This window comes from Mobula hypostoma, chromosome 11 (genome assembly GCF_963921235.1).
Source record: "Mobula hypostoma chromosome 11, sMobHyp1.1, whole genome shotgun sequence".
Taxonomy (NCBI): domain Eukaryota; kingdom Metazoa; phylum Chordata; class Chondrichthyes; order Myliobatiformes; family Myliobatidae; genus Mobula; species Mobula hypostoma.
Window position 1 is genome coordinate 47,283,455 of NC_086107.1, and position 17,646 is coordinate 47,301,100.

The window sequence follows — 17,646 nt, forward strand, 5'->3', positions numbered from 1 at the left end:
TGATCTCTTCTTGCTGCTGCCATCAGGAAGGTGGCACAGGAGCCTCAGGATCCACACCACTAGGTTCAGGAATAGTTACTACCCCTCAACCACCAGGCTCTTGAAGCAAAGGGGATAACTTCACTTCCCCCATCTTTGAAATATTCCCACAACACTACTACTACGTCGACTCAGGCCTAGGAGGCCGGCGTTGGGCACAATGACAGACTCTCCACTTCTCCCTCATCAGTGTGTTCAGTTCATCTACAGTAACTGCGCCACTGTCTTCTAGGACCGTATTGACCATAGTCTTGGGAGGGCGCCCAGGGTTCATCATCCCATGTCTGGGCTCCCAAATGATGACTAGGTTGGCAGGTAGCTCGGGGTGGCATAGGCAGTGCCCCGCTAGTTGCAGTCTTCTCGCCTCTATTTTAGTGGTGAGCATCGGTAGGTCATCATAGAGCTCGACATTTGTCATGTGCTGTTGCCAACTCACGTTAAGAGCCATCTGGAGCATTCGTGTATAGCAACCATCTAGAGACTTTCACATAGTCTTGGTTAGTGTCCACGTCTCGCATCCGTACGTGAGAATGGACTCTATGACTGCTATGAAGATCCTCTTTTTTTGCCCTCTGGTCAGGTTCGACTTCCAGATTTCCTTCATGTTGCCCATAGCCCTCCATGCCAGCGCCTTCCGTATCTTTATGTCCTTCTCCGAACTCATCATTCTTGACCCGAGGTACTTGTAGCCCACAACAAATGCACTCATTTTCAAGGACTCTTCATCTCATGCTCTTGACATTTATTGCTTATTTATTTATTATTATTTCTTTCTTTCTGTATTTTCACAGTTTGTTGTCTTCTGCACACTGGTTCAACGCCCAAGTTGGTGCAGCCTTTCATTGATTCTGCTATGGTTATTATTTTACGGATTTATTGAGTATGCCCACCAGAAAATGCATCTCAGGATTGTATGGGGTGACATATGTGTACCTTAATAATAAATATATTTTGAACTTTATCTCAACAAATGGTCTTGTTAAACTTATTACCACCAATATTTATGATACAATATTGTTTCTAAATAAATAATAGTGCATTTAACTTTGAATACATCAACTTGAAGCTTCGGTTTTACAAAGCGGAAGTACTTTGTTGCACACAATCCCCAAGAAAACTTTAAACTCTAGCAGTCCTTTTGTCTGCAGAATGATCAATACTTACTGCACCAGTGAGTACAATGATTGTCAGGCTCCTGCTACTCTTCAGAATTTGGACAGCCTGGTTTTGGGGAAAAATATAGAATTACATATCATTGGAAAAAGCAGCATCTCTCCCATTTTTTGCCACTATTTTTATTCCTTATGAAGTTAGGCAATCAGGTCATTAAAGGACGACTGGGTAACCTGGATTCCATCATCTTCAATTATATCATAAATACGAGAAAATCTGCAGATGCTGCAAAATGCTGCAGGAATTCAGCAGGTCAGGCAGCATCTATGGAAAAAGTAAACAGTCAATTTTTCCTGCTGAAACCCTGCCTCAGGACTCAAAGAAGGATGCTGAAGAAGGGTTCAGCCTGGAAACATTGACTGTTTACTCTTTTCCACAGATGCTGCCTGACCTGCTGAGTTCCTCCAGCATTTTATGTATGTTTTCTTCAATTAATCATATTCATCTAAACAGTAATTGGGGCAATTCCATAAAGTCATTGGGATGTTTGATCAAACATTCAGAATAGGATCAAATCAAGTCATTAGGTATCAAATGCATCTTTAACTATACCATAAGCGGTAAAGTTATTAAGATCACCCTGTCCAAAGGAAATATTGTTACCATTGCAGGGGTTTGTTTAGTTTGTATTCAGCAATGCAATATTGTGGTAATAAATCAACAGATACAGGAAGTTTTAGAACCACAAGAGATGGACAAAAATAGAATGACCTTAGTGACAATGCGAGTTTCCCTCATGTACTGAAACACAACTAAAAGAGCTAAGCTTCAGGCTCAATGATCAGTGATCTCTTAATGTTCAATAGCAAAATACAGTAAAACTCCAGGACTTTCATTGTGCCAGAGCAGTAGGTTGCACAGCTGATTAAATGTTATTTCAATCAATACGCCAACACATTATTAAGTCACATTTTAGAGATGTTACATAAAATTATAATTATTTTTTTCCCAACAATCCCAGCCAGCCTAGAAACAGGAACCTGTGATTATCAAGTGAATGTGGGAAATGAGGGCCCAGTGAGATTAAAGAGGGCATGGGAACTAGGGCCTTGGTGTTTTGAAGGCAGTGTGGGAATCAGAGCTCTAGTGTATTAAAGGGAGGGAAGGAACTGTGACCCTCGTGTGCTTAAATGAGTGTAGACAGTAGGGCCCCTGTGTGTTAGACGGAGCTCACAAATCATTACTCTGAGCGTCTTAAACTGACAATCAGGATTTTCAAACATTTGGAATGCAGATTATTGGATTTTTTTCTACATCTCAAATCTTACTTCACTGCTTAATGAATACAGTGGGAACGAACTGTATTTAGCATAACACTGAAAGGGAGATAAACAAGAAACAACAGCTTTTAAAATCCTGCCCAATACTGCTGTCGACTAACTTCAAGTATACACTATGGTAAACCATCTGATCCAAGCAATTTGCTCATGCGTTGATGACACTGATATTGTCACTCAAAACATTAATTTAATAAACCATATAATGTCATATGATCTTTATGCAAACAGAATTCTTTGTTAAAAAATTGAATCAGATTTTACCTCTTTGTGATCCACGTTTGTAAAATCAACTCCATCTACTTCAACAATTTGATCGCCAACCTGCGATAAAAAGAGAAAGGCAACTTGTAATCACAGAATAATCTACGTTCAAACATTGTAAGATGTCATTGTTTATTTAATTATGTTAGCTTGATGAATTGTTGGAGATTCACTGCTTACTTATTAATTATCAGTCACAAACATAGCGGCACATTTTAACACAGAAATGACAAATCCATCATTAACTTAATTGCTTTGTATATAATTCAAGCTTGACAGTCATAAAAATGGATTTCAGCAAATGAAAAAACAGTTTACCAGGTTATTGCATTTTTGAAAGTGTAAGACATTTAAGACGTCACAGTATGTTACAGCACAGAAATGGATAAATTGGCTTTTAGTCTACATAAACAAGTAGATTGAATCCTATTCCTGGGCTCAACTTCTCTCCACTTTAATATTTCTTTTCACAAATTCAGATTTAGCTCTTCTTAGAATAAATTTATGCATTCTATTGAAGCAATATTTTAAGACAGATAATCATATTCCAAGTCTTTCTCCGTAATAATTGGATTAACTCCTTTAAATCAATTTCAAGATTAATTGCCATACAACCACATAAAAAAATGCAGTCAAATGAAACAGCGTTCCTCTGGGGAACTCAGCAGGCCAGGCAGCTTCTATGGAAAAGAGTACAGTCAATGTTTTGGCCTGAGACCCTTCGGCAGGATTGAAGAAAAAAAGCTGAGGAGTAGATTTTACAGGTGAGGGGGGAGGGGAGAGAAAGACAAGGTGATATTTGAAATCTGAAGGGAGATGGATGAAGTAAAGAGCTAGGAATTTGATTGGTGAAAGAGATACAGGGCTGGAGAAGGGGGAGTCTGATAGAAGAGGACTGAAGGCCATGGAAGAAAGAAAAGGGGGTGAGAGCACCAGGAGGCAACGGGCAGGCAAGGAGATAAGGTGAGAGAGGGAAATGGTTATGGGAAATGGTGAAGGAGAGGTGGGGGGCATTACCAGAATTTTGAGAAATCAATATTCATACCATCAGGTTGGAGGCTACCAAGATGGAATACAAGATGTTGCTCTTCCAACCTAAGTGTGGCCTCATCACAACAGTAGAGGAGGCCATGGATAGATATATCGGAATGGGAAAGGGAAATGGAATTAAAATGGGTGGTCACTGAGAGTTCCTGCTTTTTCTGGTAGATGGAGCGTAGGTGCTCAGTGAAGCGGTCTCCTAATCTATGTCGGGTCTCACCGATACACAGGAGACCACACTGGGAGCACTGGCCACGGTATATGACCCCAACAGACTCACAGGTGAAGTGTCGCCTCAGATGGAAGCACTAGTCGGTACTCTGAATGGTAGTGAGGGAGAAGGTGCAGGGGCAGGTTTCTCACTTGTTCCACTTGCAAGGATAAGTGCCAAGAGGGAGATCAGTGGGGAAGGACGAATGGATGAGGGAGTCATGTAGGGAGCGATTGTTGCAGAAAGCAGAAATTTTCTGGGGGGGCGGTAAGGAAAGGATGTGCTTGGTGGTGAGATCCCGTTGGAGATGGCCTATGGGGCCATCTCCAACACACAGTACCTTCAGTCACACACAGCAAACAGCACAAAAGATAGCAGAAAAACATACAGTTACTAAAAATATATTAAAATAATATGGTCCAAATCCCTGAGTGTCATGGCCTGTAGATTGATGGTGCATGGATACTGTCCTGGAGCCATGTTTCTGCATGAACAAACTGCAGCAGGTCCTCATTTCATGCAAGTGTAGTTGCAGACAAACACAATCCAACGTGACTTCCTGGGAGTGAACACTGGAGGGCAGGACCAACACAACCGGCCAACTTGCAACCTAGTTGAGAATCCAGTGGCACAAAGCCGGTTCTGGTGACAGCCACAGGCAATCCTGAGGCACGGTGGCCTTGTCTATGTTACAACTGAGATAACGCAGCTCTGCCGCTTTCGGTCTTGCCAATGATCCAGTGAATTGAACTTGCATTACTCTAAATCACCAATGTCCAACAGGGTCTTGCAATCACAAGGAAAATGTCCCAGCCAATTACTTCCATCATTTGTTGGGTCGCGCACAGCTGGTGGAGAGGGACAGCCACCTTAAGTTCCTCAGCGCTATTATTTCAGAGGACCGTCTTGGGTCCAGCGCACAAGTGTCTTTATGAAGAAAGCATGGCAACATCTCTACTTTCTTAGATATTTGGGAAGATTTGGCATGTCTTCTAAAACTTCGACAAGCTTCTGTAGATGTGTGATGGACAGTATATTGACTGATTGCATCATGACCTGGTATGGAAACACCAATAACCTTGAGCAGAAAAGCCTACAGAAAGGAGTGGATATGGCCCAGTCCATCCTTGGTAAAGCCCTCCCCACCATTGGGCACAGTTACAGTGAATGTTGACACAGGAGAGCAGCATGCATCACTAAAGACCCCCACCATCCAGATCATGCTCTCTTCACACTGTTATCACCAGGAAGAAGGTGCAGGAACTTCAGGTCCGACATATTGTATTTACAGTGAAGGTCCACAGAAAATGAATCTCAGGGTTGTAAATGGTGACGTATATATACTTTAATAATAAGCTTACTTTGAACACTGAACTTTGAAGCAGGCTGCAACGCAGTGCGCAGCAAGTCCGTATCCATCGCTATCTAACAACTCACTAGTGGGTTAGATGGGAAAGACCTGCTATTCTTGATGTTCTTAAGATCCTGCAGTGTCTTGCGATCATAAAAAAAAGACATAAAGGACAAACAATTTTTTGGACCTGGAGAGGCCACTGTGTCTAAGCGTGCCGCTATCTTATTGGAAAGGGAGGTTATTCTCCAGTCTTTTTTACAAACTGTGAGCCAACACACTGACTTACTAACTTACTTATTACAACATAGGAGACCATTCAGACCACTAGGTCCATTGTCATCTCCGAGTAAAAAAAAAAATCAGCCTCATTCCTCTTCTTATTTCCCTGTAATCCTGTAATTAATGTTCTCTCAACACCCACCAACCCTTTGAGTCTTCTACAATTTACCTTCAGTAAAGGGTAATTTACATTGCCTAGTTAATCCATCACTGTGACTTTCAGTTGTGGAGAGAAAACTAGAGCAGTTGTTTGAAATCCATAGAGTTACCAGGAGAATATTTATTCTCTACACAGAGGCTTGGGAAGCCGGGACTGAGGCACGGTTACTAGAGTCTGCAGTGCAGTCTCATTCTGTTGCCATTGATGGCAAACATTCACACACAGCTGGACACTGAAGGAGTGGAACTCCTTTCATTACTGTATAAGGCAGAAATAATGCACACTGACATAAAAGTACTCAATATGTTGTGAAAAATATCCTGAACTGCAGTGAAGCATAACAAAACCTCAAAGTACTCTCCATCTTCTGATCTCTGGTGAGATGAAAAGTTATAGTAAGAATTGTTTGGCTATGGAGTACTTGTGTTTTCTTTTTGCTGTAGACAACTTTGAACTTCAAGATGTGGTTCTGTCATTTTGCTCTTTGATCAGTCTGAGTGAACATGGCCATTTGTTGTGAACTTTCTCCCCTCATTTTCTTTCTTCCATTGGCTTGCAATGCTCATAACGTTGTTTGCCATTTTTTTCCAAACAAGTTATGCAAGATTAAGAGAAGTTACTAACTGAAGCATAAAGATCCAAAATGGCATTTTTTTGATGTCAAATCAATGTAGCTGCAACCAAGGTGGTTCTATATACAATAGACCTCACATTCTGTGTGGCATGGCTACTATTTTGGAGGCCTTATATTTCACAATTAGCTTAAGTACAGTGAGTCAGAAGTGTCAGTGCATAAATCATAAAGGACTAAAGTCAATGGAGTCAGTCAGCAATCAGATTTGTTCATATGTTTGTTTCTATACAAAGCTGGCCTGTAAAAACAGGTCTAATTCCTTGACCAAGTGTAGGCTGCCAAAATTTAGATTATTTCTTTGCCCCAGTTTTCTTTTGCTAGTTACATCCCAATGAAGTATTGCATATGCCTCTGATGGAATTTGATGGATGATGAAAAAAGTCAATTATAGTCTGGATGAAATTGCTGTCAATCTAAAAATATTCATCACAATAAACCAGTGACAACTTTGAAGCAGATTAAATGTCAGAATGATACAGTAAGGCCATTTTCACCCAACATTGCAAATAGAATTTGCACATTTTACGTAATTCGTGATACCTGCGATGCATGCATTTTAAAACATTCAAAATTTGCCTGTTTTAGGCTAGAGCAAATGCTCTCAGCTGTCAGCTTTTTTATGCTTTAGTATCAGAATCAGAATCAGGTTTATCACTGGCATGTGACATGAAATTTGTTAACTTAGTAGCAGCAGTTCGATGCAATACATAATACAGAGGAGGGGAAAAAAATAAAATAAAATAAAAATAATAATAAATAAACAAGTAAAGCAATTACAGTACACGTATATATTGAATAGATTTTAAAAAAACATGCAAACAGAAATACCGTATATTAAAAAAAGTGAGGTAGTGTCCAAGGATTCACTGTCCATTTAGGAATCGGATGGCAGAGGGGAAGAAGCTGTTCCTGAATCACCTGTGAATGCTACTAAATGTGTTACAACTAAACTATTGCTATAAATCAGAACATGGACAGCAGAAATGCCTTTAACTTACCCAAGCTCTCCACTTACTTTAGTTACAATCAGATACTGTCAGATTCACAAGTCCTCTAATTAAGACTTGTGATTCTCAGCAGCTCACAGTTTCTACTGTTACCAGTAATACCATCGTAAAAATGTCTCTAGACATAGTAGCTTGTTATCAGATAAGAGGGTGAATGGCCAATACCTGTTCCTGTTCAATGTGATTCACTCACCTCTAAGCCCACCTCTGCAGAAACTGATCCTGGTTTCACATTGCTGATAAAGATCCCTGGCTTCTGAGTAGGGCCACTGGATATGCTGCATTAGAGAAAGAGAGGGAGCTCACTTTAAGCATCCACAAAGTACACAAAATAAAACTTTCAAAAACCAGCGAGGTGAAAAACAGACAGAGGAATGTGTTACCTGCATCCCATGCCTTTTACACCAACCAAGCTGATAAAAACCTTCTTTTCCCTTATTTCCTTGTTCCCCAGTGAAGCCAGTCCAGCTAAACTGATCTTCCCATCCTGTAAAAAAAGGATCACGTTTGTGTAAGTACAATAAGCTGGAGTTAAAAACAAATTTCAATGTGCATTCCAGCAGATAATGGTAAAAAAATGCATCAATATCTCCCCATCTCAAAGTACGTAAATTCATCACATTTTCATAATAAATGTCAACTCGGGCTCATATATAACACAAATATTTTGCAATATTTAGTTTTGGTACTAAATATGCTGGAAATGTTAGGACCATACTTCACACAAGGGTAGAAATTAAGTAAGGGAGACACTTTGTAGAACGTCATTGACATGTTAACTCCAGTTACATAGAAAACAAAATCAATTTGTAATCTCTTTCTTCAGCATTTTGCACACATAACAATTGTCTATATATTATTTGTATTTAAATAATTCAAAAAACAACCAGAAGCATTCAGTGTGAACAATTAAAGGATACCAAGTTGGTAATGAAAATATTCTTTTGAAATTCCTGCTGATAATTTACTGGCTAATCTGGAATTGCTGGAAAATTGCTGCAAATAATGTAACTAATATGGAAGGTCAAATAATTTAGCACTGAAGGTAATTCATGGATCCTGTTGTAAAATGTGTAGGTTCCAAACTTGTACTCCTTCAAATTGCTTACATTATTTTAACTTTGATCAGAGACATTTAAATTTGCTGCTCTTCATCATACATTTTGCTCTAAAATTGATGACCACAAGCAATCTGGATTTAGTGATTTTCTACTGTTTTGTTTCTCCCTAAATTACTCTACTTCTGTCGTCATTTGTAATGGCCTTACCGAATCTACTTTTTTAATCTGCTATTTTGGTCATCTATTCTCGTGCTTCCACAATCGTTTTCTTTTTAATCCCAATGGTAAACTTTTCTACATTATAACAGTGACAATTCTTGAGAAGTATTGACTGTAAAGGGTTTGGGTTATCTAAAAGCATGGCATAACTGCAAGTCTATTCCTCACTGACTACATTAAAAATGTAATATCATCACAAGTAGTCACTACTTCTGTTGCTCTATAAAATAGAGAATGATGATAGAGAAATATAGAAAACAGTGTTCACTGTCAACACACTAGGGTACCACAGAAAGTGTCCATTTCACCTGAACCACTATGCATCTTGAACAAATCAACCTGGTAAAATTAATTTTCCAAGAAGCACAGTTAACTGCGAAGTTATTTCCATTTTAATTCTTCAATTTATACACTCTATAATAGAATATGAACTCCCTGTAATATAATTGTAGTCTTTGGAAAAACAGCAAGCAGATCCATTTCATTTAATCCGCATCAATTAATCCACTCAGTCATTTCAGTGCACCTGTTCAAATGCACAATTGTCCTTGAAGAATTTTCAGTGGTACTCTTCAGCCTCCCACTAGCAAAGTCACCATTCAATTTGCCAGTTTTTCAGAATGCGTCTTGCATGTTAATATAGGGGTGACTTAATTTAAATTTCAAATTAAAAATGCATAGAGATTTGCTAGTAAAGTTCCAATGCGGGGTGGGAATAACCAGAAATGAAAGGAGAAAGTATTATTGTTGAGGAAATCCACATCTTACCCCAGCATCTGACACAAACTGGTCCACAAATTGCCACTTTAAAGTCTCCTCAGAAGAACTAAACAGAAAATAAATGACATTTAACAGATCATGTCTTTAGCATGGTATTGCAGTACTTTTCTCACGATCCTCACATCAATTAGTCAGTGTATGAAGTAAAAATCATCTGTGTAATTTCTCCCAAAATTTGAGAGAAAGCTATTGCTACCTTGTTAACAGCAGTAAGTGAAAAGCATGGTTCACTGGATATCTTGTCAACCTACCCAACAGTGATGGAAAACTAAGAAAATCAATACTGATATAAATCTGCTAAGAAAAATCATCTTTAGTTCCAGGATGCATTAAACACACTGGGAATCGAATATTGATCATTAGCTTAACAATCTTCAGTAAGCAAGTCACAATGATGAATCAAATTTTTTGGAAACGCCATCATGTTGTACTAACCAACAAAAAGAAAACACCTCTAAAAATGAACTCAGCAAGAAAACACCTCTAAAAATGAACTCAGCCTATCAAAGAATATTCTCAAGTATGATCCTGGTGTTCAGATCATGTATGTACCTCAACCACAATTCCACAACGTAACCAAAATCTGCTTGCAATTGCAGATTGCTTAGCTCAATTTAGCCACAATTACATTGAGATGACAATATGCCCGGAATGCAAAGTTGAGCCATTTAAATATGTAACTCCCTATTGCAAGCTTGGCTTGAAGAAGCAGGTGGAAATCTGACATTTAATTGAACACTTAAAAATAAATGCCTGAAAATAAAGACAATGATTGTTCCATCTGCCATTTCCCATCAAAATGGGGTTGAACTGTCTGGCAGCTAGGTCGCCACGGTAGTGTGGTAGTTAGCGTGTAGCTATTATAGCTCAGGGGGTCGGAGTTTGGAGTTCAATTCCAATGCCATCCGTAAGGAACTTGTTGTCCTCCCTGCGAATGCATGGGTTCCCTCCCACATTCCAAAGACGTACCGGTTAGTAGGTTACATGGTCAATGTAAATTGTCCTGTGATTAGGATAGGGTTAAATACAGTGCCTTGAAAAAGTATTCAGCGTCCAATCCTTTGTTCACGTAAATGAGTAGGGATGGCACAGTATTAAATTACACATTTACCGCTTAGCTGTGAGGTTAGAAAGTTCCACTTTAGTCTCATCCAACCACAAGACCTTCTTCCACGTCTTTACAGTATCTTCTAAGTGATGCTTCGCAAAGTCTTTACAGGCAAAAATATGCTTTTATTTAGCAGTATGTGAGCTATAAACCTAATACCGTGCATCAGCCAGGTAACATTATCCCTACTGTAAAGTATGGTGGAAGTAGCATCATGCTATGGGAATGCTTTTCAGCAGCAGGAGTTGGAAATCTGGTCAGGTTTGATAAGAAGATGAATGCTGCTAAATACAGAGAAATCCTGGATAAAAGCCTGCTAGCCTCTGCCAGAAAGCTTAAACTGGGGAGGAAGTTCATCTTTCAGCAGGACAATGAGCCAAAGCACAGTGAAAGAGCAACTATGGAGTGGTTTCAAATGAAGAAAATTGATGTCCTTGTGTGGCCCTGTCAGAGTCCTGACCTTAACCCAATTGAAGATCTCTGACAAGACATCAAGACTGCTGTTCACTGCCGCTCCCCAACAAACCTGGTACAGCTTGAGCAGTTTTGTAAGGAATTGGCAAATCTTGCTCTATCACATTGTGCAAAGCTAATAGAGATTTATCCAAAAAGACTACTGTCTGTAACAAAGTATCCAGTCCTGATGAACTGTACTCTTCTCCATAGATGCTGCATGGCCTGCTGAGTTCCTCCAGCATTTTGTGTGTGCTGCTTGGATTTTCAGCATCTGCAGATTTGCTCTTGTATGTGACTGTCTGTAATAGCTGCAATAGGTGGCTCAACTAAGTCCTGAGCAAAGACGAATGAATACTAGTCCAGCCATATAGATCAGTGGTCCCTAGCCTCCGGGCTGCGGACCGATACATTGCCGCGAAGCATGCAGGGGTGCAGCGGTGGCCGGGATGCACCCAGCACATCGTTAAGAAAAAAGCCGAAATAAACAAGCTAATTAATTAGGTGCCGTCCAGCACCTAATTGTCGTCCCAGAGCAGAGGTGACGCAATCAGCAATTGCCTCTGATCTGGGCTGACATTTACGTGCCAGGCGGCACCTAATTAATTAGAGTGTTTATTTTGGCTTTTTTCTTAAAGGTGTGCTGGGTTCGTTCCGGCCACCACTGCACCCCTGCATGCTTCGCGGCAATGTATCTGTCCGCGGCCCGGAGGTTGGGGACCACTGATATAGATGGCACGACAGAGAAGTGCACTAGTGCTTCTACTTCCATAGGAGGCTAAAGAAATTTGTGTGTCCCTTTCGCCTTCACCAATTTTTAAACGATATACCACAGAAAGGATCCTACCCGGATGCATCACAACTTGGTACTGCATCTGCTCCACACATGACAGTGAGAAACTGCAAAGTGTTTGGAACACAGTATATCACAGAAACCAGCCTTCCCTCCATGCTTAATGTCTACACTTCTCAATCCCTCGGTAAAGCCGGCAACAGAATCAAAGACCCTAGCCAAACCGGTCATTTGCTATTTACAACCCCTCCGCCATCCCACAAGTTGCTAAAGCTTCAGTATTCTGTGCCATACATCACTAGGAGATATTGGATAGTGTGTAGTAAGAGAGTGATTTCAGAAGAAGCAAGTGGGAACAGTCGGGAAATTCTGTGCACCACAGCTCCTGAGAAAACGTTGGATTGTGCATAATTAGGCACTTGACAACACCCAATAAAAAGAATTTTGGTTTAAATGGAGCAGAGAGTGGACCATTGTTAGAGTGAGGAGTTCTGACTTCGGCTCGGAGAGTCTTCAGCAAGGAGAGGTAGAGGCTTGTAGGTAAATTTTCTGTTGAATTTTTTATTCTCCCTTTCTTATTGCACAGTGAGAACTGTGGGAATGCCAGGCAGAATAGTGGAGTGTTCATCATTTGGGATGTGGGACGGCTGGGAGGCAAGAAATGCACCCAGCTGTAGTTTCTTGCAGACCGTGTTAAGGAATTGAAGCTGCAGCTGGATGAACTCTGGATCATTCATGAGGTTGAGGGGTTGATTAACAGGCCATTCAGGGAAGTAGTTACATCCAAGGTGCAGGATATAGGTAATAGGGTGACTGTCAGGAGGGGGAGCAGTGTAGAGTACCCCTATGGACATTCCCCTCAATAACCAGTATACCACTTTTTATTCTGCTGGGGGAGGGGGGAATAACCTAGGAGAGGACAGCAACGAAGGTCAGGTTACTCCAGCGGAGAAGGAGAAGGAGAATCCCAAGAGCTTCTATAGATATATCAAGAGCAAAAGGATAGCAAGGGACAGAATTGGTCCTCTTGAAGATCAGAGTTGTCATCTATACATGGAGCCAAAAGAGATGAGGGAGATCTTAAATTTTTTTTTTTTTTTTTTGCATCTGTATTTACTAGGCTGATAGGCACAGAATCTACAGCAGCAAGGCAAAACAGCAGTGAAGCCCTGTGGCTTACACAGATTACAGAGGAGGAGGTGTTTGCTGTTTGGAGGCAAGTTAGGGTAGGTAATCCCCAAGACCTGGCAAGGCGTACCCTTGGACCTTGTGGGAGGCAAGTTCAGAAATTGCAGAGAAATTTAGAATATCCTTATCAATGGGTGAGGTGTCGTAGGATTGGAGGTAGCTAATGTTCTGTTGTTTAACAAAGGCTCCAAAAATAAGCCGGGAAATAATAGGCTGGTGAGATTGCCATCAGTAAGTTATTGGAAGCTATTCTAAGGGACTGGTATATAATTATTTGGATAGACAGGGACTGATTAGGGAAAGACAACTTGGGCTTGTGCTAGATAGGTTGTGTGAAACCAACATCACAGACTCTTTCAAGGAAGTTACCTGTAAAGTTGATGATGGTAAAGCAATGGATGCTGTCTTAATAAACTTTAACAAGACCTTTTATAAAGACTCGCATGGGAGACTAGTCCAGAAGGTTCATTCTCTTGGTATTCGGGATGAGGTAATAAATTGGATTAAACATTGGCTTTGTGGGAGAAGTCAAAGAGTGGTAGTACAGCGTTACCTCTCTGACTGGAAGCCTGTGACTAGTAGTGTGCCACAGGGATTGGTGCTGGGTCCATTGTTGTTTGTCATCTATATCAATGATCTGGATAATGTAGTATACTGGTTTCGCAAATTTGCGGATAACACCAAGATTGGGAGTGTAGTGAGCAGCAAGGAACACTATCAAAACTTACAGGGGATCTGGCCCAGTGGAAAAAATGGCAGATGGAGTTTAATGCAGGCAAGTGTAGCACTTTGTGAGGACAAATCAGGATAGGACTTGCAAGGTGAGTGGTAAGGCACTGAGGAGTGCAGTAGAGCAGAGGTATCTGGGATACAGATCTATAATCCCTTGAAACTGGGTTGTAAAGAGGGCTTTTGACTCAATGGCCTTCTTAAATCAAAGTATTGAATACAGATGCTGAGATGTTATGTTAAAGTTGCAAAAGATGTTGGTCAGGCTTAATGTGGAGTATTGTGTGCAATTCTAGTTACCTACCTACAGGAAAGTTATTGATAAGATTGAAAGGGTGCAGAGAAAATTTACAAGGATGTTGCCAGGACTTGAGGACATGAGTTATATGGAAACGCTGAACAGATTAGGACATTGTTCCCTTGAGCATTTGAGAATGAGGGGAGATTTGATAGAGGTATATAAAATTGTGAGTGGTATAGATAGGGTAAATGCAAGTGTTTTTCACTGAGGTTGGGTGAGACTAGAACTAGAGGTCAAAGGCGAAAGGTGAAATGTTTAAGGGGAGCATGAGTGGTAAATTCTTCACTCAGAGGATGGTGAGCATGGAACGAGATGCCAGTGGAAGTGGTGGATTCAAGCTTGATTTCAACACTTCAGAGAAATTTGGATAGGTACATGGATGGGAAGGGTATAGAGGTCTATGGTCCTTGTACAGGTCAATGGGACTATGCAGATTAATATTTCAGCATGGACTAGATGGACTGAAGTGCCTGCTTCTGCGCTGTAGTGTTCTATGACTCTCTGATTCTTCAGCGCATGTACCTAAAGGGCTGCTATAAGACTATTGACTGGTCTCCTCGTATGACAAGATGGACTCTTGACCTCACAATCCACCTCATTCTGACCTTGCACTTATTTTCTGCCTGCAATGCACTTTCTAACTAAAACATTTCATTTGGTATTTTGTTATTGTTTTCCTTTGTACTATCTCATTGAACTGTGATAATGGAATTATCTGCATGGTTTGCATGCAAAATAAATTATTTCACTGTACTTTGGTACATTTAGCAATAATAAAAAAATTATCATTGAAGTTGGCTCTGCAAGGTGCTCCAGCCATTGGTAGCATGCTTGTCAGTGCTCTGATCTTCCTCAATCATGTTAGATGGGAGGGCCACATCTGCTGCATGTCTGACATTAAGCTCGCAACACGCACAAAATATTGCAGCATCTCAGCATGCCAAGCAGCACTTATGGAGGGAAATAAACAGTCAACATTTTGTGCCGAACCCCTTCATCAGGATTGGAAAGGAAGAGGGCAGAAGCCAGGCTAAGAAGGTGGGGGAATGAGGGTGAAGAGATGGATAGCAGCTCTAATACAGTCAGAGACCTCCAGGACGACAGAGAAAACCCTTCAAAGATGCTCTCAAAACCCATGCACAACATCTTTACCACTCATAGCAATACCTGGACAATAAATATAGAAGCAGCATCTGGGTAGACCAAGGCAACAAGTCACCACAGAAGCAGCAGAAGCACAGCACAATATTCATGACAAGCTAATCCTTGTCCAGCAAATATCATCTGTACCACGGGACATAGACTATGCGAATCTTGCACTTGGCTCAGCAATCCTCTAAGAACCCACAGAATTGCACTGGAACCAAGCTTTCCCAGATGCAAAGCAACTGGCCAAGAAATAGTTGGTGTTGATGATATATGAATAATGAGTCAATTTCCACACAACTCCTTTCAATAAATCATCAGACTATTTGTTCTGGTGGTTCTAACATTGGCAGGACACTATATAAAAAAGAAACATTCTCACCAGTTTCTGTAATAGTACATTTAACCCTGGTGGAAAATTGTGCTTCCTTGGATGGATTCAAGTGCTTGCATTGATTACGTGATCAAATCTATTAATATATATGCTCAAATCATAACTCTTTGTCAGGGAAACAAGAAGAGCAAGCCAAACTAACATAAATAACTCTTAAATCATAAGTAACCCAGAAAATATCAACATAATTCACAAGTGTGCATTAGCAAAGCCTACACATGCTAACTGATGAAGCTCTGTCAGAAAGTAATCAAACAACATCTGTACTCAGCAAGTTCTAGTCCAGAAGGCAGGCAACATGGAGAAAATAAAATTCACGGCTTTTATGCTTCACTGATACACTAGCACTTTTCTTTAACAATCCAAGCTTTGTCTAGATGAGATAGAGATTTGGGTAGCTACACAGTACAATAGATCAATGTATATAGCTCGGTCTGGATGCCTAGCCTAATATCAAATCACTTGATTTAGAAATTTTTTAAAAATTCTCTTACCTTTTGACAGGAATCATTCCAATATCTGAAATAAAAAGCAAATTTGATATCAGTAGTTCCTTAAATGTCACAAGTAATTATTTCCAATTCTACAGACAAAAACATGCTAATTTCTTATGGGGATTGACAAGATAGATGCAGGGTGATATTTTCCCTGCCTAAAGTGTCTCAAACCATGAATCAAAAATCTGGAATGGCTAATGGCTCATTTTGATCTGGAGATGAGAAGATATACGGTTACCGAGAAGGCAGTAATTTGTTGGAATCCTGTACCCAAGACACTCAGCATATTCCGGATAGAGCTAGTTAGATTTTTGGAAAATAAGGCACTCGGGATTATAGGCTTAGTAAAGGAAAACAACCCTAACATGAAAGTTAGGGAAAGATCAGCTACAATCTTACGGAAAGATAAAGCATGCTCAAGGGGACAAAGTTTTTTTCATGTTCTGTTTCTATTGTCCTGATAAAACACTGCTATGATGAGAGTCAGATTCAAAGATATACTTGCTTCTGATTCTATCTATTTTTCTGTAGTGCTTTGCAATAATAGCAAAAAAGCAATTGGTAAAACCAATGCTAATGACAAGATAACAAATGACTCCGTTCTAGTAGTGGTATAGAGCTTGCAACTTTGCCAGAACTTATTCTTCCATGGTTGTCTTTGATTTGGAAAAAGATAGATGGCTTCTAATTAGGAACTTAATGGACGTGCATTAGAAATATTAATTGAAAATTAATATCACACTCTTAGAATGAATCTGTGTGATAATAAATTATTGGATAACTGCACAACAAAAAGTAAAGATAGAATAATTTCAACAAATCAATTATTGGCATTGTGCTGGATATTTTATTGCAAATTTATCAAGAGACTAAATATATTAGATTCTAAGTCCACATCATATAAAGAATACCAAATCTACTTTCTTACATGCAATATCTGAAAAAGTTAAATCTTGAAAGTGTTTACACTTACGTCTAACTTTCAGTGACACAGTCTTTTTGGCGCGGATAAGATTTATCACTTCCTCGTGTGTGCAAGATTCTATCGAGTAGCCATTTATCCGAACAATCTCATCTCCAAGCTGGAAAACATTAAGAGGACATCTGATACCAGCTCAGAATACAATTCAGTGGTTATGTCCACAATATCTCAATTGTTTCTGAGTTTCTAGTTCAAATTCTGTAATTCTAACAAATACTTTGCTTGCAGATATCTTGGTCATTTTCCAATATAGTTAATTCAATTCGATCTTTGCTATGTTCACACTTCAAAGCAGTTTTAACTTTTCTAATGTCTGGGAAGTTCACCTGGCTGCATTGGAGTTAGACATATCAAGAAGCCATGAGACTTCATCATTTTCTTTTCGTTCTTGTTTGATTAACTTACAGACAATTTGGACATAAGGAATGTCTTGAGAAAATGGATACAGGTTGAATGTTAGTGAGGTTCATGTTTGCTGTCATTTGTGGAAACACTGGAGATGGGAAGTTAATGGTGCATTAAAGGTGAAATGAGAGAAAGTGCAGCAAGTTACAAC

General features: G+C 39.9%; 1 protein-coding gene across 3 annotated transcripts in view; it reads right to left on the minus strand.

The window, feature by feature from the left end:
- ush1c (Usher syndrome 1C) overlaps positions 1-17,646 on the minus strand; it is a 184,186-nt gene that overhangs the window by 112,010 nt on the left and 54,530 nt on the right. For all 3 annotated transcript variants that reach the window (XM_063061999.1, XM_063061998.1, XM_063061997.1), the window contains exons 5-11: positions 17,082-17,190; positions 16,106-16,130; positions 9,488-9,545; positions 7,823-7,926; positions 7,633-7,717; positions 2,754-2,813; positions 1,204-1,260 (exon numbers count right to left, since the gene is read on the minus strand). In XM_063061999.1, coding sequence (XP_062918069.1) covers positions 1,204-1,260; positions 2,754-2,813; positions 7,633-7,717; positions 7,823-7,926; positions 9,488-9,545; positions 16,106-16,130; positions 17,082-17,190 — 498 coding nt within the window. The remainder of the gene's footprint in view (positions 1-1,203; positions 1,261-2,753; positions 2,814-7,632; positions 7,718-7,822; positions 7,927-9,487; positions 9,546-16,105; positions 16,131-17,081; positions 17,191-17,646) is intronic.